This window comes from Amphibalanus amphitrite, unplaced genomic scaffold (assembly GCF_019059575.1).
Source record: "Amphibalanus amphitrite isolate SeventyFive unplaced genomic scaffold, NRLGWU_Aamphi_draft 000237F_arrow, whole genome shotgun sequence".
Taxonomy (NCBI): Eukaryota; Metazoa; Arthropoda; class Thecostraca; order Balanomorpha; family Balanidae; genus Amphibalanus; species Amphibalanus amphitrite.
The window spans coordinates 693,152-716,639 of record NW_024881732.1 but is presented as its reverse complement, the minus strand read 5'-3'; the positions used below and the strand labels follow the sequence as shown (position 1 = coordinate 716,639).

General features: G+C 49.0%; 1 protein-coding gene and 1 long non-coding RNA gene across 3 annotated transcripts; both read right to left on the bottom strand.

Annotated features, from left to right (window-relative positions):
- Positions 1-10,787: 10,787 nt before the first annotated feature.
- On the bottom strand, positions 10,788-13,935 carry LOC122386022. 2 transcript variants are annotated; one of them, XR_006257314.1, is made up of 3 exons: positions 13,648-13,935; positions 12,363-12,415; positions 10,788-10,908 (listed from the first exon to the last, which is right to left on the bottom strand). It is a non-coding gene; the product is annotated as an uncharacterized LOC122386022 (long non-coding RNA). The 2 variants fall into 2 exon arrangements; XR_006257313.1 differs by having other exon boundaries at positions 10,797-11,161.
- An 8,374-nt stretch (positions 13,936-22,309) lies between these two features.
- On the bottom strand, positions 22,310-23,280 carry LOC122386018 (cuticle protein 2-like). Its single transcript, XM_043374799.1, has one exon. The coding sequence runs from the start codon at positions 23,237-23,239 to the stop codon at positions 22,652-22,654; it is 588 nt and encodes a 195-aa protein (XP_043230734.1). The 5' UTR covers positions 23,240-23,280; the 3' UTR covers positions 22,310-22,651.
- Positions 23,281-23,488: the final 208 nt, after the last annotated feature.

Below are 23,488 nucleotides of genomic sequence, written 5' to 3'. Positions count from 1 at the left end.
AACAATAAAACATCGGTGATGTGAGACAGCGTGCGATAATATTTTTTGGTTCGGTGCTCACTTTCACCACCCGGTGGTCAAAGGCAGGCCGGTAAGCTGGCATAAAGGTGGCGGCGGGGCCGGGTGGAGCAGCGGGGCCGGGCGCTGCCGGCGGAGCTGTGGCGGTGGCGGCTGGGCCGGGCGCTGCCAGCGGAGCTGTGGCGGTGGCGGCGGCAGCCCTCGGCTCGGCTCCCCGCCATAGCAGGAGCCCCAGAGCTGCCGCGGCCTCCGGTGTCCTGGCTACGCATCGCCGTAAATAAATAACCATTAAACATTTTCTCATTCAGACCTCAAATATCGAACATATTATTATATCCGTTATTATTATATTACGGTTATTATATTGTCATATTATCCGTCCATGAAGAAAGCTCAAGAAAATATTCTACTTTCAACATGCTGTGTTGAATTGAGATGGTGCTGTGCGTGCTTAACTGCTTAGCCGTACGGGACACGTCACTTACCACGCTCGTGTTATTTCTACGTTTCAGGTAGTCCCTCGGTAGGCCCGGATGATGGCGCTTTACATGGGCGCCCAGCGCGGCGCTCGCTTTCCGCCAGGTGTCAGAGCGAGCCTTGTAGTCGCAGGCGGGCGCCGGACATGTCAGTGTTCTGTAATGACGCAATTAAGTAAGAAATATGTTTTCCCAAAACATGCTTATTGGAGAGTTCAGGACAAACTGGTGATCTTAACCCGCGCCGTGCTGGTGGTGGGCGTTTTTCATGGAGTGCTAGGAGCGTTTTTGCGCCCACCTCTCTTCAGTCAGCCTCTGAGCGTCTTAGAGACATGCGCCAAAAATGTGGAGAGTCGCGTTGCCGTTTTGAGTCATCTGCGAATATTCTGAAAGGGGAGGGCGAGAAAGTAAAAACGTCCTACCACGGCGTGGGTTAAAGCTCTGGGCAAACCCTGGGCGGAGACAAATTCATGTTGCGAAAGAGACATTGTGTTTGGTGACGCCATCATGTGCCTAATACTGACATCTCTGCTTCAGATTTACCTACTTCATTTTTAAGTTTTCTGTGCACGTCGTTTGTTTATTGGATCTTAGAGTAGATGTAAGCATTCTTACGTCTCGTTCTTAGGCCCCTCACGGAGCACCAGGACATCCGGGAAATGCTCCCGGAGGGCGACGACGTAGGAGGTGTGGGCCGTCTCGTTTTCGCTCTTGGTATAGAAGATATGCTTGCGCAGCTGCTCTCTGTTTTTTATCGAGCCGCAGCTGCACATGACGTAGCCTTCCAGGGTCACTGAAACAATCCATCATGGCATGAAGTTGCAACGCCCAAAATAAATATTTACCGAGCATACGACCTAAAAATACTGTATATTCATCGAGCATACGAGCCAAAAAAAAAAATATTGTGACTTCCTAGGCAATAAATAAACACATGAAGTGTTTTTAAGTTAAAAAGGCTATTGGACATTACCCAGCCTTTTATTTATATCTTTCCAAGTGACGCGTTGTGAGCAGTCGCAAGAAAACTCGTTAGCGTGATGGAACAACTGCTTCACTAGGCTGGTGATGATGAATGATCGGGTGAAAAAAGATCATTATGAGTTAAATTGAACGCACTGGCTTTTGACATTGGAAACGGTGTGCCTAAATCAAAGTTTACCCCAATCTGTGTCGTCAGCTTCAAGTCCAGTAGAGGACGCCTCTGGGTCTGCGCCCGGCTGAGCCTGCTCCGGGTCGCCCTGCAGCTGGTCTTGCAGGAATCTTCTCACGTCCTCTGGCATGTGCCCGTCGGTCCACACTAGGCAATTGCCCTAAAATGAGCCAAATCAAAAATTAATAAAATTAGACTTAAGGGTTATCTACCACACAGACAGGGGCGAAGCCAGATTACTTGGATACTTTGGATGGGATGGGGCACAGTGGTCCGATGGGTTCCCCTTGCAAGCGGGCCCTTTTGCAGTTGGGCTTCTCTTTCATGGTCTTAGAACTAGAGGAAAAGTGGAAAATTTGTTGTAAAAATTTGATGTTTTTGCCTGAGGAGTGTGCATAAAATGCACGGTATTTTACAAGTGAGCGAGGCAAGCGTGCGAGTTCATTGGGAACAATGGAGTAAATTTACATACGAGCAGCGGTGTAACTTTCTAATTGTATGGGGTTGCAGGAGCATCCCCAATCCCCATCCCCTGAAAGTGAACCCCCGTCACGTCGAAGTGCACCCCCATAAGCTTAGCGGCGCCCCACACGCCGCCCGACATCGATAACCTCTTGTGCAGATGGCGACATACGCGGCGGAACGGGGGGCATCGTGCTCCCTTGATTCTGGCATTTTAACATTAGCCCTATTCGAATCCAATCCAATTCCAGATCTGGGCGTTCTTCTGGACCAAAGGCTTACGTTTGGAGATCATGTTGAGTACACCGTATGCATAGCTAACAGAGCGTTAGGTCTACTTATGCGGACATTTGCGACAGGAAAACGTGGACACTCGCTTGACATGTCAAAACACAGCCATTTTATCAACGTACTACGCCAACGTCCGCTCAATACTGGAGTACGTACTGCAGTGTAGTGTGGAGTGGAGCGGCGCGGACACATGCAGCGGATTGAACGTGTGCAGGAGAAGTTTCTGGTTTGGCTCTGTGCCCGCTCCCATGTACGCGGGGTGTCGTTTGTTTATCGTGACCTCACTGAACACTTGAAGGTGAACACCCTAGCCGCCCGACACGAGCAGCACATTATGTTTCTCCGAAACATTTATCGACGGTAACTCGAGGACCAATAAGCGCAAAAACGGACTGTTACAACCAGGAACGCGTGCTCTCACCACGCGGAGTCCAACGCTCTACGAACCAGGGGTAGCCAGTAACAGTTGGTACCATTAGGCCAAATGGGCGCTCAAAAACTACTACCCCGTAGGATTTGCATGTTAAATTGACCTTTTTCGGGCGAGCCCCACACGTAAGCTAAAAGATAAAGTGCCAATATTATTGTGGGGAAAGGTAGCCTCACGCTTCCTCTACAACCTTTTTATCTAGCGTTTTTCGATGCGGAGGTCATAACAGGTCCAAAAAGTATTGGGCGCTGCCCGAGGTACCAAAAGCCCCTCCATGAGAGCACAAGTTCCTGCGCATGCGCACATAGCCTCAACCCTGTACTAGCGTAAGTCAGCGATACTGCTCACGGACTCGATCAGCCAATTAGCGTCCCCGATTACATAAATAGATGTCGCCAACGTCACGTAAATCCAGCTTGCGAACCCATTTTAGTATGAAACAGCTGCGCCATTTCTGCCTTCCATTAACTCCTTCCATCTTAGTATCAACTATGCGCTTTTCATTTAACTTTATACTAAGTGTTAAACTATGGTTAGTATGTTATTTCTCGTACATACATATGATTTAAAAATAACTGCTTTATGAGTTTGGCTTTACTCTTCAGAACCGAATACTCTATTTTTCCATATTCGAAAAATATATAGCCTACCATGTAACTCATCCAGGTAAAATGGGCGCTTTCCGTGTCGTTGGTGTACCCGTTCTTCTACATACCCTGCTACCGACTGGGCTACGGGACCGGCATTCGCAGCACATGATACGTTTTTTTTTTCAAAATACTTTTTGAGCTTAGAATGATTGTGGTGACGCTAATTTTATAATAAGTATTTCTTTGATAAAAAAGATCAGCTTGGGAAATACACGTATCATGGTCGTGAAGAAGTCACGAGAAATTGCCAAAATTGAATTTTAAGATTTTGTTGAATGTCAACGCGCGATGTGTTAACGCCCCTCCCCCTCCCCCTCTCAGCAGCTCACAGGTTAAAGTCCGGAGCCTCGGGCGTTCTGGCGGACTTGCTGGGCTGCCCGTCTTTCCTCCCACGCCGCATCCAGTTTGCCGTTCAGGTATCTGAGGCGTAGGTGGAGTCGCGCATCAGGTTTCAGCTTTGGCTTCACATTGGCTTCTTTTCACCAAGCAAGGCTATAGAACTCCTAGTCCTAGCCCCAGGGTCATAGTCGTCAACAGTAAAATGAAGGGAACATACAGATGCTGTTTCCGGATGATAAAAGTCTTTTCTAGCACACCTGTGCACCCAGGCTGCTCGGATGGCTGCATCTTTAGGGAATCGAAAGAAAGACAGTCCAAGGTCTGCACGTTTCTTTTCTTTCCGAGTCCATGAGCCACAGGCAGGCGTGCACCGTGAGCAGCGCCACCGGGAATGTGGCGTCAGCTGATTGATGCGTGTGCTGCTTTTGAACAGTTGCGTACGGTACATATCGTTCACATTAAAAATTAACCAATGTTTCAAATTCTATTATTATAAATTGACACTTTATATTATTACATTGTGTCAAAATATAATCATTATAATGTGTTATTCAATGTACAGGGTGTCCGGAAAGTCCTGGCGCTTCTTTTGGACCCCGTGTAACGCGCGCTGTGATTATTGGACATTCAGCCAATCATCACAGACATGACCCCTCGTTGATTGCTCAGCCAGGGGTCGTGTAAATATGACCTTGAAATCGTTTTCAGTGATGGGTAGATGGGCGAAGATGCGCCTTGTCGCTGAATGCCTGCGCGCGGCGGCCGGGTGCGACTTGAACGAGGCGCGAGTTGCAGCGCGATGCGGCGTTTTTCGATGAATGGTTTAGCAGGTAAAGGTTTATTTCGACTCGGGAATTCCTTAAAAAATATCCTCAGACCGTTTCGAACGCGATATGGGAACGGAGCAGCATTTCAACGCGGCAATCGAAGAAAGTGCGGGGGTCTGATGGACAAAAATGTCCCATCATCTTCGTCAATGTCGAATAAATGAATAACAGGCTGGCCCACGAGGGGTTCCTGGACAGCCACATCAACCCGAGGGTCAAGACGACATGCCCTAAGGGTCACTTCGCATTTCAACAGCACAGAGCACCCTCCAACAACGCCGCCGCCATTCAAGCTAAACTGACAGAGGAGCTTGCCGGGCCAGATCACCGTGGCGAAATGAGATTAGGCCGCCTTATTCTCCTAACCTGACCCGCTCGACTAAGGCGTGCTACGCGTTTTGTAGAACAGGATCTAGGCCATTTCTCACCCCAACCTGGAGTCGCTGAAGACTCGCATCATGACAGCATGGGAGGACCTGGAAATGCCCCGCATCGTCAAAACCCGCAGACGCTTCCTCCCCTACGTCGAGGCCGTCGTCGGCGCCGACGGTGGTTACATTGAATGAGCACGTAGCGGAAGCATGTGGCTTGGTGTCCCTGGTCATTGTTTTGATCCATTGATTAGTATCTATGAACCAATGGCATTTGTTTTAGAAAATGTTGAAAAGCGCCAGAACTATCCGGACACCCTGTATAATCAAGTAGCTATCAAAAGGCTTAAATTATAAATTGAGTCTTTACCAGTAAATAGAAATAGCATATTATCCGCGTAGTAAAGCATAGGCGTATTTGTGAGAAAATGGATAGAATTGAATTAGGCAGAGTCGCTTTCCTGGTTGATCTAATTTTGGCATCGCTTCTTATTTTACATCCGCAACTATACCTATATTCCTGATGCCGAATATCCAGCGGCAGGCATAGACACAACACTTACGGCAGGGACTTTGATGCAAAACCGCTTCTGTAAATAAAATAACTCTGAAATGGTGCTGGTTGTCCACCTATTATCTCCAGTGTAAATGAAGGCCGAGAGAACGCGCTTTCTGAAAGTTTTAATTATATGACATCCCGGCGTACTGTACGTCGTCGTGAGCGACGTTTCACGGCCGCTGCTAGCACCCTCCCACCACACGCAGCGAAATCGGTTTCCACCATTAGAGTTCAGTGGTTTCCACATACATTTAAGAACTCGGACGCTCCAATATTGAATGACGTTAGCTGGTCTCTAAACCCAATGCAGTGACTTGTCTCAGACTTAACCTGACATCGACGTGACTTGTTGACCTACTGATGGAGAATGCACCAAAAAAATCTGTCTCGACCATCCATTCGGAAGTTTGATGAGGAGCCAAAAATCTGCATCCCTCCCAGCGATTCGTATATTCATCTCAATGCTTCAAGAAGTCCGGGTTAAAAATATGCGCACAAAACACACATTAACGACTTTAAAACGGAAACAAGCTTCACCACTCACACGCAAAACTGAGGCGAAACTTGAGCTGTCATTAATTGTATAAATGATAATGTGAATTTACCACGAGCACAGAGTAGTAACCAACAGCGCAGAACCAACATGCTCGGTCCGAACTCAGCTCTGCAAATATCAGTTCTCACCGCGCCAAACAGTCTCACAAACGGCAAATAACCGAGGTTACCACGATCACGAATGTGAATGATCATTGATCACCAATACCATAAAAGTCTTGCGGCACGCCGCCGCCGGCTCCCGCCACAGCCAGCACAGCGGCGCAGCACACAAAGCAGGGCCACGCTAAAGTCTTGCGGCACGCCACCGCCGGCTCCCGCCACAGCCAGCACAGCGGCGCAGCACACAAAGCGAGGCCACGCTAAAGTCTTGCGGCACGGCGCCGCCGGCTCCCGCCACAGCCAGCGCAGCACACAAAGCGAGGCCACGCTAAAGTCTTGCGGCACGCCGCCGCCGGCTCCCGCCACAGTCAGCGCAGCGGCGCAGCACACAAAGCGAGGCCACGCTAAAGTCTTGCGGCACGCCGCCGCCGGCTCCTGCCACAGCCAGCACAGCGGCGCAGCACACAAAGCGAGGCCACGCTTAAGTCTTGCGGCACGCCGCCGCCGGCTCCCGCCACAGTCAGCGCAGCGGCGCAGCACACAAAGCGAGGCCACGCTAAAGTCTTGCGGCACGCCGCCGCCGGCTCCCGCCACAGCCAGCACAGCGGCGCAGCACACAAAGCGAGGCCACGCTAAAGTCTTGCGGCACGCCGCCGCCGGCTCCCGCCACAGCCAGCACAGCGGCGCAGCACACAAAGCGAGGCCACGCTAAAGTCTTGCGGCACGGCGCCGCCGGCTCCCGCCACAGTCAGCGCAGCGGCGCAGCACACAAAGCGAGGCCACGCTAAAGTCTTGTGGCACGCCGTCGCCGGCTCCCGCCACAGCCAGCGCAGCGGCGCAGCACACAAAGCGAGGCCACGCTAAAGTCTTGCGGCACGCCGCCGCCGGCTCCCGCCACAGTCAGCGCAGCGGCGCAGCACACAAAGCGAGGCCACGCTAAAGTCTTGTGGCACGCCGTCGCCGGCTCCCGCCACAGCCAGCGCAGCGGCGCAGCACACAAAGCGAGGCCACGCTAAAGTCTTGTGGCACGCCGTCGCCGGCTCCCGCCACAGTCAGCGCAGCGGCGCAGCACACAAAGCGAGGCCACGCTAAAGTCTTGCGGCACGCCGCCGCTGGCTCCCGCCACAGTCAGCGCAGCGGCGCAGCACACAAAGCGAGGCCACGCTAAAGTCTTGTGGCACGCCGTCGCCGGCTCCCGCCACAGCCAGCGCAGCGGCGCAGCACACAAAGCGAGGCCACGCTAAAGTCTTGTGGCACGCCGTCGCCGGCTCCCGCCACAGCCAGCGCAGCGGCGCAGCACACAAAGCGAGGCCACGCTAAAGTCTTGCGGCACGCCGCCGCCGGCTCCTGCCACAGCCAGCACAGCGGCGCAGCACACAAAGCGAGACCACGCTAAAGTCTTGCGGCACGCCGCCGCCGGCTCCTGCCACAGTCAGCGCAGCGGCGCAGCACACAAAGCGAGGCCACGCTAAAGTCTTGCGGCACGCCGCCGCCGGCTCCCGCCACAGCCAGCGCAGCACACAAAGCGAGGCCACGCTAAAGTCTTGTGGCACGCCGCCGCCGGCTTCCGCCACAGCCGGCGCGGCACACAAAGCAGGGCCACGCTGAAGTCTAATCACCAGGATGCACGTACAGGCGCGCACGCTTGGCCTCCCGGCTGCAGGTAGGCTGCTCCTTTCGGAGACGTTCTCTGTCGCCGATGAGGCGCCGGATCTCACGTACCCGCAGCTGCGTCCTAGTCATAGCGTACTTCCTCAGTACGTATGGATGCAGCTGCGGGAACTTCAGCGCAGCAGCCTCGGCAAGTCGCCTAACGACGCCGGGGCCGCGGTCGACATCTCCTCCGTGCATCGTGGTGAACAGCACCTCCAGCTGCTCAACCTCATCGAGCCACCGCGCGCTGGGCACCGTGAGGCCGCCGCGGCTGAGGGTGTCAATCCAGGCGTAGCGCTCGTCACGGGGTACCTCGCTGGCATCGGACGTGATCTTGCCGAGCGTGCTGTCCACTGTGGCGCACTTAGCGGCCACGTACCCCGCGACGTACGCCAGCGCCTGCCTGGAGAGACTGGCGACACCGGTTGCTCCAGAGGGAAGGCTTGCAGGTGGCGGGGCGGCGCCGGCGCTGGCTGCGGGTCCCGGACACGGCTGGCGGGCGGTCACCAGGTTCTCCACCGCGGTGACGTCCGCGTCCGGCACCTCTGGCTCCACTGGCGGCTCGTGGTCCAGGTCCAGCGTCGTGGCGCTCAGGTAAGTCGGCTCCTTCTCCTCCAGCAGTACTGAGGCCCCGGACTCGCGCGGGTCATCGTGGGTTGCGGCGGCCACTGTCGGCGCAGCTCCTATGAGGAGCAGGCGGAGGCGGTTCTTGGCCTCCACTGCCGTGGGGTTGGTGTTCGCCGCACCCATGCCTCTCAACTGAAATAGAAACAGTGGTTGGTAAAATACCTAAAAAAAGACTCGATTAGGTGGGCATTAAAGGTGCGGGGTATAACTTAACCACTGTGACAACAGGTCTAATATTTATTGTTTTTTTACCATTACCGGGTCACCCAGTGAAATCAAAGAAGTGAAACAAAACATAGTTTATCAGAGTGAGGTAATTAAAGTCTATTATAACACAAAAGAGGTGAGTGTGAGTGGGTAACACTTAATATATATAAAAAAGACCAATGTCTTCATTACGAGTAAACCATGAATGTTTATTGTTTAAGGATAGAAAAAATGCCGTCAAAGTACTTATATACACAACCCAGATATGTAGTAAGCTACACATTCGGGCGAGACGTATTAAAACAATCAAATTAAAATAAATTTCAAGGCTAGATACAATACCAGGACAAAGGGCTTTGCGTGATAGTCTATGTGCATATTGCTCTTAATGTTTAGGTACCTGCATAAAAAAAGAAAGAAAGAAAGAAAAGAATCGCCCGTGTTTTATTTGAGTTGCATCAAAATGTGTGACTGATGTTAGAATGCTTACCTGCGAGAAGAAGTTTTCGACGCAGTCCTGATTGAGCCGGGAGGTCAGTAGGTAGCTGAGCCCGTGATGCCGCTGCACAGCGCTGTACAGGCCGCGCAGAGCGGTGGAGGACATCACGAAGCCCTTCTGAAAGGGCAGCATCGAGTTGCTGCCGACCACGCGCGCGTCTCGCATCACCTTCGTGAACTTGAGGAGGCAGGAGTACTGGTCCTCGATGGTATGGGCCAGCCCAAACGCCGACCGGTGTAGTTTGCCGTCCGACACGTGGCGGGAGTTGAACGTGTCGAAGGCTTGGTCGACGAGGGCGATGAACTCCGCCTCCTTCCGGTACCGGTCACCGAAGATGTGCGAGACCGCATTGGCCACGCGCTCACTGAGGAGCTGGGCGGCCAGGTACACGCGCTGGCATTCCTGACCCCGCACCTGCGACACACGGGGAACCAAAGGAGTAATAAATAATGACGTTGGTTGACTTTTTGTTGGTCAACATTCAGGCTCACTGAAGGGTCAAATTTCGTAAATTTTTAACTTGTTTCCAATGACGAGATAAATTTTTGACTACAGTTAACACACACTATAATGTGCTACACTATCACAGCTTTGCATCAAATGTAAAAAGACATTGCTTTTCAGCGTCACGGAATTAATCATCCAAGTTGATGGCACATATCATTCATAATGCTGCTGGTTATGGTAATTAACATTGATAACTTGCTCACCGTGATGTGCTTCCACTTCAGAAAGTGGCATAGCCGAAACTCAGAGTTATCTTTCTCCAGAAGGTTGCAAAAGACCTTCTTGTCGATGACAGGGCCGCCTGGCAGCTGGAGGCCTTGCCGGAGAATGTGATTGCGGAGAAGCTTTAGGAGGTGTGGCACGTCCGCGAAGGTGAAGATTTTTCTGCAGAGTGAAACGGAACGAAGTTGCCGTCAGCTAGCATTTACACGGAAATTAAGCTACAATTTTAGTGGTTTTCGAAAGGCTGAATGCCGGTACCAAGGCCATCAAGACAATCGTTGCCAGCGGCATGACATACATGACATATTTGGTTTCAATGCAACATGAATGAAGAGTTGCTGTGGCTACATAAACTTGCTACACAACATCGAAATATAAGCTTATTTATGGTCTCCCTAGAAATTAGTGTCCGAAGTTAAAAACCGATGAATAAGAAAGTTAGAAAAGTTGACTTACCGGCTGGGGTCGCACGGATGGGCAAAGAATCCGCGATGATGTGGCATGAACATGATATTTCTGAATTTACCTGGACAAAACTAATCAGTAATAGCTCACCTCCACTCTCCGCCCTGCGTGGCTACATCAGGCGAGGTACCATGCAGAAGGGCGCTGGTCGGCACCGCAGACGAAGCGGCGCTGGCGGGGACCGCAGACGAAGCGGCGCTGGTCGGCACCGCAGACGAAGCGGCGCTGGCGGGGACCGCAGACGAAGCGGCGCTGGCGGGGGCCGCAGACGAAGCGGCGCTGGTCGGCACCGCAGACGAAGCGGCGCTGGTCGGCACCGCAGACGAAGCGGCGCTGGCGGGGACCGCAGACGAAGCGGCGCTGGCGGGGGCCGCAGACGAAGCGGCGCTGGTCGGCACCGCAGACGAAGCGGCGCTGGCGGGGGCCGCAGACGAAGCGGCGCTGGCGGGGGCCGCAGACGAAGCGGCGCTGGTCGGCACCGCAGACGAAGCGGCGCTGGCGGGCGTAGAGGACCAGGAGTAGGTCAAGGTCTCCGGGTGACTGAGGAGACGAACAGGAGTGGATTGAACATGTGATTTAATGGTTGTGAACAGCATTGAAATGTACCCATTTCAGAGCAGAAACGCATACTAATTGGTGCGTGATGATGTTTGTAATGTGATGGTGTGTGGAACGGTGATATGATGATGTGCTGAGCATATACCCGTTGGTCATTAGAGGGTAGTGATTGATTAGGATATTGCAATCCCTGTGAAAGGAGGAAAATGGATTAAAACATATTTGCAAATGTACACAAAATTACCCTCCCACCTTCAAAAAAGTTAATGAATTGGCATGACAGTGATGTCGCTCGGTTCAGAAAAAGCGAAAAAGAATATCTACCAAATTTCACTGAAAAATATTCACCGGTTTTCAAGATATTAGACTTTTACTTTTGTTTACTTTTTGGGATCTCCGCTGTTCCTAGCGACTTTATTTGGAAGCAATAGTTTGGCAGCTGAAAGTGCGGCACTTGCTGCGCGCAAAGCAGCATATACCACCGCATGCTATCAAACGTTTTAGTCAAAACATTTAAAAATCGTTAGATCTGCGCGCTGACGTCACACATTCAGAGGGGTATCAAATGCATTAGCCCCTCTGAATCCAAAGTGCTGCAACTTTGAAATTAGATATTTTCGATTTGAGGCATTTCTCGATGTTGTGAGTGCTCAAACCAGTAATTGTGAGCCAGGGACCCCATTTTGGCTATCTCAACTCAAATCTAATGTTAAGGTGGGAGGGTCCCTTTAACAAAGATGTCAAAGGTGAAGGTCTCGAAATAAATAACGAGTGAGTATGAAATGTCATAATTCTTTCATTCAACGTCATTTATTAAGTTGTCTAAATAAATATCAATGGATAATGAAATACATTTCATACTCATTTGTTATTTATTTGATGTCTTCCATGTCTTGTACTAATTGAGTTCAGTTAGTTCCAGCTTCCAACAAGGACTCTGCAGGGGTCAGCCTGTCGCTCGTTTGTTTACAGCCCTATCCTGATTTGCAATATTTTTGACCACACTTTCATTAGGGTACTGGGTAGCATAGTATGTCTGAAAGGTGGCCAAAAAGATGGCAAATCAGGATAGGGCTGTAAAACAAGTGAGCAACAGGGTGACCCCTGCATGTGCAGAAGTGAAAGGATTTAGATTACTTCCAGATATGTGGAAAGGACCTTACTGACTAGTGACTGGGTAAGATACATAACCATTCCATAAGGGTACCTACTGGGTAGCATAGTATGTCTGAAAGGGGGGCCAAAAAGATCAGATGGCAAAGCATAGAAATGTGTCCCAAATAAAGAAATCAACAATTGACAGTGAAAGGCAAAGCTCTATGATATAAACACTATCAATGGCAAACATTGGCAGCACTACCAAGTGCTTATCAGTTGCTGGTAATCCTCACCAGACAATGCTGACATGCAGAGCATTTTCAGATCCGGAATGGCGCTGGCTCTCCTGGAAGAAAACAAAATAGTCATTAATTGATGTTGAAAGAAAGCAAAGTAATCATTAGGTATTAGGTAATTATTAGGTACGTAATAGTTATCATTTGGCCGGACGGCAACCATCATAAGGATTATAAGGAGGCACATTTATTTTTTATAAATTTAGTCCGAACCTTTTGAATGGAAGGATTCTCAAGGACAGAGCCACCGCTAAGCAGAGCTCGTTGCGATGGCTCTGCCCTCTACCCTCCGATCGTGCAATTCCTGGTGCATGGCAGAATTTAGAGTCAGAAGTTTAACTACGCACATAGCCGCGCACGGCCGGTCCCCTCACTGACTTCGCCTGGCTACGGCCTGCCACCAACCGCAACCATACCCGCCAGGAGGCTCATAAACATCGAGCGCCCGTCGCGCTTCGAACCCGGACCGTCATACCGGGACACGAGCTCTCACCTCGCGGAGTCCAACGCTCTACCGACTGAGCTACAGGACCAGCTTTATTTATGAGTTTGTTTAGGTCAGGTTTGGTTTGGTTTGGTTTGGTTTTGTTTGATTTGATTTGGTTTGGTAACTGGTTAGGCTAGAAAGGACTAAGGAGTATCTCCAAGTAGCGCGGACCCAAAATGCAGAGTGAGATATACCTAGTGGCTACAGTTTTTGCGCACTCTCCGTAGAAGCCTGCCCAAACGGTCTGAGGAATATTCCCTGGGATTCTCTTAGCAGACATCACCCGAGCTGCCATATCCAGTTAGGTAGGTTGGTAGGTTGTAGGTTGGTAGGTTAGGTTGTAGGTTGGTAGGTTAGGTTGTAGGTTGGTAGGTTGTAGGTTGTAGGTAAGGTAAGGTCAGGTTAGATATGTTTTGTTATATATTTAACCATGAAAAGACAATTGTTGCGCAAGTGAGACATAGATATGGCAGCTCGGGTGACGTCTGCAAAGAGAGTACCTGATCCCCGATGAAAAAACGAAACCGCCCATCCGAACGCAGCATGTGTCTGCCCCAACCAGATCTTGTCGAACCCTGCCACGTTTTGCAGACTGGATCGCTCCCAAAAATAGCAGAATCGTTGTCATTTTTAGCACATGTGACAAAAATAGCATATGATAAAAATGACTGATTGACCAAACCTCCCAGACTGATACAAATTCCTGTGAATCTGCACAGCACAAGAGTAAATTCACACTGCAAACATCAATGGAGAGCCCAGCTATGAGCCAACACATCAGTCAAGTAATCTCACCTGAACAATTTTCATCTGCGACCTGCCATAGGAAATACACTTATGACACAGGTATCGTCCAGCAAGCTTGCCAGGGTCACCCATTCCCAGGGCCTGAATGACGGACTTCGAAACGTACTTGGAACCAATCTTGTTCAATTTTGGCACTTCCGACTCACTTGAAATCAGTGCGTGCCCCCCATATGCACAACGCCGTCTTCTGCCGTCAATATTCATCTTGAAATTTAGAAGCCAAGGCGTACAAGCGCTCAAATCTCGGGCAACATGGCGTCCAAATGGCGTCGGCGACGGAAGTGACGCACGTCGCCATTTCTAATATACGGTTTATAACAAAAACGAGATAGTTTTCGACAAATTTAGCCATTTTCCGTAAAACCATATGCTTAATGAGGTATATCAATCGAAAGTCAATACGCTAATCTATCTCAATCAACAACTTGTAGAGGCCAGCTCCCTCCCATTTTTCAACTACCTCTTTACCATAGTGCCTTTTTTCATTCAGACATTGAAGCCTTTAGGGGCGAATTTCGCCTTTTTCCGTAGAACCTTAAGCTTAATGAAAATTAACATCTAACAGACAATTAAATACTGGTGCTAATTTTAATTTTTATAGAGGCCAGCTCACTCTAGATTTTTTATAGGAACGCTCTGTCTAAGGGCCATCACTTCTTATCAAGCACAAAATGGCACTTTGAAAAGCGATAATTTAATGTTTTTCTGTTGTTTTCCAAAAAGTTCATATCAAGAGAATGCAAAAATCAATTTCATTTCTAAAAACATCAGAATTAAGTAGGTTCACTGCCTAGATACTGAGATATCCGAGGCTTCCTGAAGGCATGATGTCATACCGTGAAATTACAAATTTCTTGGCAAGAACGAATTTTAATGAGGATAACTAAAAATATGTCTTTATTAAATCGCGAAACATAAGTAATAGCAAAGTATTAGGAAAATCTGTAAAGTAGTTACGTAGCAAGTATCTTGCAAATCATGCTAGCACTAGTTGTCAAGACCTGAACCCGTTGCCTTCATGTTGAAGGAATTTTTCGGTGTTACCTAGTGTTTTTATATACCTTGGCCACAGGTTGCCACAGCAGTTTGCTGGCATCCTCTGGCATCCTCGAGACTTCTGATGACTTTTCTGTGGGAAGAAAGAAAAGTTAGCAGGTGCCAGCTTATGTTTGAATGATGCAAACATGTTTTTAGGATTATTATGGTTGTGTTTCACGGCTGCTGCCGTTAGCACTTAGCAGATATCAATTAACTCCGTACTTTTATATCCAACACTGCCAAAATCTGTGATGTCAGCCCATGAAATGAGATAGCAGTGTGATGCTAGCATCCGAGAAACTCAGCCTATGACTATAATTGCTTCTTTTAGCAAATTTCAATGTTTTTGGGTCAAAACTTTTTCATGGTTGAAGACATTTTGCAGAACTACTAACAAAATAATGTTCAGTGCAGGAATGTGCCTAGTTTCTTGTCCATATAATATTTGATAGCTGTAAAACTGGTGGCCACTGGCCACCGCCTCTCCTTGGTTGCAAAAAGAAGTTTCGGACACCTCTTTGACTACCCATTTTTCTACATTTACTGAGTTCCTTATATGAGCAACTTAGCACTCCTAAGTTAAAACTGTTCATATATGTGTTCATATATGTTCATATATGTGTGGAAAATATTGAAGCAAAACATCTACTGCATCATCTAAAAAGAATGCCTAAGGTAGCACCAGTGAAAAAAGTAGATCGAGATTATCTCTCCAAAATGGGTTTCCCATAGTTTACAGAGTACTGGTTACTTTAAGATCGAGTGATTTCGAAAACCTGCTTCAATTTCCATATCCTGGAAACAAAATACTTGAAGTAAAAGGACATCCTGACTGGTGGTGAACCCAACATTGCGTACATGTCTCGCGGGTTTTAACGGTAGGTTTTGCACATAGAAAATTTAAAGTACTTCAGGGTATATCTTCGTCGTCTTAACCCGCGCCCCACTGGGGGGGGGGCTATTTACAACCCCCCCTCCCGTTTTTCCGCAATAACTTCCAAACCGCTTGACGGATCGACGCCAAACTTTCAGTACCTTTGGCTGCATCAATTTGACACCTTGTGTCAAAATTTGAACTTCGTAGCTACCATAGGTCGGCCGGAAATGACGTCAGAGTGACGTCATGTTCGTCCGAATTCGACGCAAAACATTGAACCACGGCAATCGCTCCCAAGAGCTCAGTTTTTAAGCTAGATCCAATTTCTTTGCATGAAAGGACTCGGAATTGACCGCGTTATCAAACTGCCATCTCGGATTTTCAAAATTTTGAAAATTTTATATAATATTCAAAATTTATATTTTATATTTTTTTCAAAAAGTTTTTGACTTTTCGAGAAAAAAAAACGGAATATATGTGACAGAACGCATGATTATGACTAACTCTAGCAAGTTTTAGCTAAATATCTTCAAAAATGGCCAAGTTATACGCATTATTGCAAAAAATTCACAACTATTAATTTTCAAATCAATTTTTCAGTACGTATTTGACATCGTACACTAATATAAATGGCACCATCGTGTTCCTGAGCTCAAACTGCATCCAATAGACACCTTTTTTGTTGAGAAATTTTAACTTCAAAATTTGACCTTTTTTTACCTGAAAGTGACCTGACCTAAGCTAACTTCGACTCAAAATGACCTCAAATAACACAGACGACATTAAATTCGAAATTTATGGCCTAAATGGACCATAACACATGTGTCACGTGACCGACGCATGATATAATATTTCCGTGACCTGTGATGACCTGACCCTGACCTGAAAATCAAAGTACAAGTTTGGTACCCTCAAGGTATCTAGAGCATCTGTTCACGAGTGTGGAAACCAAAAATGAGCATGATCTGACTTGTAAGACGGCGGCCAGAGCCCAAAATGTGAACAAGCCAAAATGCTAATAATTTTTACTTTGACCTGACCTGTGACGTCATCGGTGACCTCGAGGTCAATGAAATTAGGTTTCGCTTTACAGTTTTTGCGGGGCTATCAGACGCCGTTTGAATTTTGACGATCTGCCCAGTAGTTTCGGAGTTAGGAGGGGGGGGGCTATGAATAGCCCCCCCCCCCCCAGTAGGGCGTGTTATACACAGACCCCAGTGGGGCGCGGGTTAAGCTGTAAAAGTGTTGAAGATGCGATCGACTTGTTGGTTCACAAGCCGGCCATGATGGTGCACAATGGCTTCATCGTAGATCGATTAGTTTCTGAGATATAACCGGAAATGTAAAAGTGCAAAACATACCGCTTAATCTCGCGAGAGCCGTACCTAAGTGAAAAGCAATCGTACATTTTACCTGTGACGTGCTGTTAATAAAAATAGGTACCATATGAAGTTATCAAATTAAGGCCTAATCAACCGAATCAAAATAATCAAAATAATGCCAATGAAGTTTTCAAAACAAGGCCTGAGTTTTGAAAAAAAAAAAAACGTAAACAACCAACAGACAATCACTAGATAAAGACCATCAAGGCATAAAACCAAATTTTATCATTATATGGGCAGTTATCACCACGCTATGTGTGGATCGCTTATGGTCGTAAAATCTAAATGCATACATACATATATACGTATTAAATAAATAGTACCTACCGCAACTCGTGTAACAACCCTGCTAGGTACCAATCAAAACAATAGTACCATAAAATGGCCAGAAATACTGCGCCGGTGCGCCAGAATAATTTGCTACACCGCTTGAACCTCAGCGACCAATCAGCTCTCGACCATCCCAGTGACGTCATCTTGGCAGCATTTGGTAACAATTTCCCTGCCTATAGCAAGGTAAAGGGACGGACCCCCCCCCCCCCCCCCCGGGCGCGGCACGCCTCAGGGACGATCACGCGAATCGTGGTGAAGCCCCTGTGGCAGGACTCTGCCACAGACTTAATGGTCCCACCTAGGTCCTAAGTACACTAGGTAATGCAAAAGACGTGGGTCAGAACAAATAGCGCATTGAAAGACGTCGTGAAGTTCTGGCGCCGGTCATACTCGTGAGAAGTTAATTGGAAACTAAGGCAACTTGATCAGTTTTCTGGCTGTTGTAAGCTCAAACGTTTAACCCGGCAGTTGCTGGGGTATTTCGCCACCCACCGTTTGCTGGGGGGGGGGGGGCGTTAAACGCCCCCAGCCGATAACTCGAGAACCAATAGGCGCAGCGAAACGCACGAGGCGGCAAACGAAAGAGCGCGACGAGACGCTTCAGATGACTACTTTTGAAGTTGAATTTTGAGGTCACAGGTCGGGTCAAGGTCAGGTCAAACACCTGAAATCGGGCTTTCAGTAGCATGGACTTCAGAACTTCGCAATGGGCGCCTCTCGCCATAAACTCTGTCAAAACGGTGCACAATCCATCTTAAAAGGCCTACAAGAGTGTCAGCTTCATATAGGGGTCAGTCAAGCATAGGTCAGGGTCAAGGTCAGGTCAACCGGGTAGGCACATATCCCCGAAAATCAAAACTGATATTCGCAGCCTGTGACACATGTTTTATAGGTAATTTGGGGCGTAGAACACGATGATGACATTCATTTTATCATATGTGTACGTGTTTGGCTCAAAAAGTTCAATTTAAGAAATTCATTTATCATGGTCGTGAAGTAGTCACGAAAAATTGCCAAGATTCAGTTCAAGATTTTGGAAAATGCGGAACGATAATCAATAATCGAAGATAGCCATTTGATTGATCATGGTATTGGCAGTCTAATGGCATTTACGGCATGTCTGTATGTCTATTCTGTGATTTTATATGATTTTTTGAACATATGCCGTTTTTGGTCGAAAACTCAGAAATCATGACGTCACTAAAACCTCGATATCTCAAAAATTTTCCGACTGATTTTTTTGAAACTTTGTCACAATAAACTTCAATCAATTCCCTACAGGTACCGAAAATTTGGCGCGCCATTTTTATGCTATGGCCCGGCGAAAAAAAGTGGGGGCGTTTAACGCCCCCCCAGCAAATCGCGGGTTGTGAATTATACGTCAATAAAAAACATCGTTAAGAGGGTTCAGGCTTTACAGCAGCGTTGTCGCCAGGTACTCTGGTGCCGAGATCGGCTGTTTCAAGGTGTGTTACCTCCTTCGTCGTAACTGGCTCGATCTTGCAGAGCACTTCGTTGATTTTGTTGACACCCATCTGGAAGTAGAGCCGATGGCCCTCAGGAATTGGCATCATTCCGGCGCAGCTCCTGTATCAGCGTGTGGAACTCGCCGGACTCATCTCACTAGAGGTGGCAAAATGTGGACCCGAGGACCCGGTCCAAAGAACCAGTCTGGACCCATATGGGTCCAGACCGGTTCCTGGAAATTTTCTGACGGGTCCAACCGGGTCCTACCATAAACTATACATCTTGCACACTACACATTATTGCAAAATATGAAGTGAATGAAGTGAATGTTTCTTTGCACACAAGCTCATGAGTATTCCCAGTGGGAAATAGGCTGTTATACATGATGCAACTAATGATGTCTACAAGTAATTTGTATTAATTGACTTTTGGGGACCGGGTCCAACTGGTTCCGATTCCAACTAAGACCGGGTCCGACTGGTTCCAGAAATGTCCAGCCGGGTCTGGTTCGAGTCTGGTTCCCAAAATTTTCATCTTTTGCCACCTCTACATCTCACCGTAACACCGAGCAGGGGCGCCGCCACCACTACGTACAGTACGTACACTGTACGTAGTGCAATTTTTGACTAGGAAATCCACTACGTACAGTACGTACTGCTCAAAATAAGAAAAAGTTAATTTATTTTATATAAAAAAATTTAATCACGTTTTTTTGAAAAGTTTTTTAATTGAAAAAAAATCACCAAACTTCAGTTTGTTTTGACCAGTTTTGACATACCAAAATTACATTTGTCATTTTGAACTGCTAAAAAAATAAGGTACGCTCTTGTTGCCATAACAACTAGGAAGCTTGGCGGCTTGGCTCAACCTGGGCTCAAGCATGGCTCAAGGCTCAACCAAGGTATCCGCCGAATCTTCAAGAGAATCTTGAACCTGCTTGAACCCTTGTCTTGAACAAAGGCATGCTCAACCATGGGTCGGGAATGCACCGCGCCGAGCAAGCGCCGAGCGTGGTGTAGAGTTTTAGGGCCTTGGTGTAGAGGCCTTTTGTGAGTGATTGGTTGCTCATAATGATATAGGGCTTGGGTGGTAGCAAGGTCAGCAAGGTGGTAGTGATCTCAGATCTGCAGAGTAGAAGAGTGGAGTGCTAGAAGTTGTTTATTTCGACGCGTCCGTTGACTGCTGTAAGGAGAATGAAGGAACGGAAGCTGCAGGGTCAAATGACCACTTTCTCAGACTGCCAGCTAAGAAATGGTAAGGAGTAAGGACTGCTTACCGGGCTCAGAGGTACGTACGGTTCTTCTCCAATCCAAAGGCTAGGCTAGGCTAGGCTAGGTGTAGAAGAAAAAAGTAGGTAGCGGGAAATTCTTATTCACCCTGACTAACCACGTTTTTTCTACCGTTTTTGGCCGTTTTTGCCAATTTTATCGTAGCTAAGCAGGATGAATAAGAATTTTCCGGTACTTTTTTTCTTCTGCACCTAGCCTTCTGCTGCTCCAGGAAACGGAGAGCCAAAACTGCACCGTGATCTGTAGTTTGCGAGACTCCGTATCACTCATGTATGATTTTATGCAATATTTCCGACCTTCCTCCCATTGGCTTTCCATAGTAAACGTTCTGAAACTTTCGTCACCCTGCGCGACCTGAAGATATGCACTAAGAGAGAGGTCTAAAATTTTGGCCTGGTTACTTTTTAGTGCATTGAAATCGATCGTGGGGCTGCGCATTGTAGTCCGGAAAATTTCGTGTTTATTGAAACACCCATAAGAAGAACGTGAATTTATCGCGTGTGATACTTCTTTCTACTCCGAGTCACTGGTGGTGGACGGTGGTCATTTGACCGTTTGAGACACGGTCAAGTCAGGGTGGGGGGGTAATGCCTGGACTCCAATGAGTTAGGTAAATGAGATAGTTGGCTTAACTAAATTTGTTCCCCACCTAAATGTGATCCGCGCTCAACACAACTCTTCTCATCTCACTCTACCGTATGCACTTCTTGATCATGTAAAATATATACTTGTACATATGTATGTATCATTTTGTTCGCATTTTAACGCGAATCCCATTGCTCCTTTAACCGGTTCCCGCTCTCCTCCGGATCCCATCGATCCTGTCCCTCAGGCACTCTGATGATGCAGTCGAGCCGACGAATTCTGCTGGTCCGACACAATCCTCTGCCGAGCCGACACTGTCCGGGCAGCCCGCAAAACCGACACTGTCCGGGCAGCCCGCAAAACCGACACTGTCCGGGCAGCCCGCCGAGCCGACACTGTCTGGGCAGCCCGCCGAGCCGACACTGTCCGGGCAGCCCGCCGAGCCGACACGGTCTGGGCAGCTCGCCGAGCCGACACTGTCCGGGCAGCCCGCCGAGCCGACACTGTCCGGGCAGCACGCCGAGCCGACACTGTCTGGGCAGCCCGCCGAGCCGACACTGTCTGGGCAGCCCGCCGAGCCGACACGCTCTGGGCAGCCCACCGAGCCGACACTGTCCGGGCAGCCCGCCGAGCCGACACTGTCCGGGCAGCCCGCCGAGCCAACACGCTCCGGGCAGCCCGCCGAGCCGACACTGTCTGGGCAGCTCGCCGAGCCGACACTGTCTGGGCAGCCCGCCGAGCCGACACGGCCAGGGCAGCTCGCCGAGCCGACACGTCCCGCTCCAGTCCACGGGCATCTCTCCGCTGAGCTGAGCCGACACGGTCTGAGCTGAGCTGACCCGACATAGTGTAAGTGCAACTGTAACTACATACATTATTCTGCAGACTGCAATCGGTTCGAAGCCAAGGGAGGGACGGCAGGGACAGCCGATTTTCCCTTGGTCAGCTGGGTGTTTATTAGATCATTCGTTTTACTCATTTTGTATTATTTTTAATGAAAATGTTGACTTCTCGACAATCAGTGGGACGAATCCGGAGAGTTTTCAGGTTTTGGTGATGTTATAAATAGGCACCTTGGAACTTGGGAAAATTTTCATCCCACCCTGGGTGTCGTGCCTGAGCCTACCACTAACCTGCATGCGGGTGTACGTAGTGCTCATAAAAGCGTGGCGGCGCCGCTGACACCGAGCGAACCCACGGCCTCCGTCCGCTGTCGCTTGCGTTGACATCAAGTTGATACGCACACTACGAACCCTCTTTGACAACGCAACAGCAAAACTGTAGGTAGACCGTAGATTATGCTCGGCAATCCATTTATTGCAGCTCAAGAGATTAGACAGCGCGATACGCACAATTGCCGCTGCTGCTTGGCACGCAGAACCCGATCGGAACGGAGCACACAAAAAAAAAACGTAGAAACCGAAAACCAGCTGAAATTGAAAAACGTGGCTAGTGTTATAAGCTTGCTGAAAAAATATGGTACCTTCGAAAAGAGCGAAACCGGTAAATGCGGCTGAATTCCATAGCAATAAATTATGCTCCCTACTTATTACGGTACATCACGCAAGTGGCTGTTGTATAGCATCTGCACTAGGCCGATATGGTCCACCCAACCAGTGAATCGCGTATGCCTCTCTTGTCAGTTTTTTGTGGGCTATTACGAACTTTTTCATTGCATGTTAAACGTCATTTAGTATCTGTATTAGTGATGTCAATTTACGAACACCTTTATACCGATACCAAGCCAAACACCAACAATAACCATGGAAGAATACCGAATCCGAACCAACTTGGTAAACTCAAGAAAATACCAACTATTTACCACATTCACAGCCTGTTTTACATTAGGGACGGTTCACAATACCAGCAAAATACCAAATGCCTTAAAATACCAAATACCAATTTGGTATCGGTTTGGTATCGGTATACCAAAAAGTTGGTATCTGATTGACATCTCTAATCTGAATTGAATGATTAGACCCCTTCCAAACATGAATGCCCCTGACATCAAATCACAGTTTTTAATCAGTTTTGCTGTAGGTATAGACGTATCCCTTGTTGTCCCTTTCCAGCGACACCTTGCCGTTGTGGAAGTTTTTGCGGACTGGTCTTTGCGTCGTGGTGGTTGTGGTCGTCCTCCGCGGCGGAGGAGCTGTCGCCGCTGACACGGGTGTCAGCGGCTCGCTGCTGTCGTAGCTGAGGCTGAACGAGCTGAAGCTTTTCTTTTCGGTCACGGGACGAGAGGCGGCGCGGGCGGGCTGCTGGTAGCGCTCAGTTGGCGCAGGCTGTGCCGGCGGCTGGCTGCTGGGCGTGCTGTCCACGTGAGTGCTGCTAATCACCTGGAAGCCGCCGGCGCCGGCCGTGTACTCGACGCGGTACTCTTTGCCGTCGTCGCCGACGAACTGGTACGAGCCGCGCCGCTCGCCGTCGCCGCTGGTGGTCTCCTTGAAGAGGACGCCGTCTTCCTGGGCGTAGGCCACGTCCAGGCCGCCGTCGGCCCGGAGCCGGCGCGTGTCGGCCAGGATGGCCGCTGTGGATGGGTCGCCCTGGAACGCCGGCTCGGCGGCTCCCAGCAGCGTCAGCGCGCTCACCACCAACAGGCGAAACATGACGGAGCCGCTGCTGGGGAGGGCTGAAGAGTCAAGACGGGACGCAGAGGTAGGTGTGCCACTGGGACGGGCCGAACCCGATCTTATACCGGCGGCCGGCGGCCTTGCGCTCTGTGCCATTCGGTGGGTGGCCTCAGCCAGGGCGTGGCGCGTGCTTCCGCCATACTTCCGCGGTCGGTACCCTATGTGTCCGCGACAACTGGTTATGTTATCGGCGACGCCATTTCTCCATGCAGGTGACAGCGTGCG

Coding starts and splice junctions, on each gene's coding strand:
- LOC122386018 (XM_043374799.1), bottom strand. CDS start 23,239: ATGTTTCGCCTGTTGGTGGTGAGCGCGCTGACGCTGCTGGGAGCCGCC.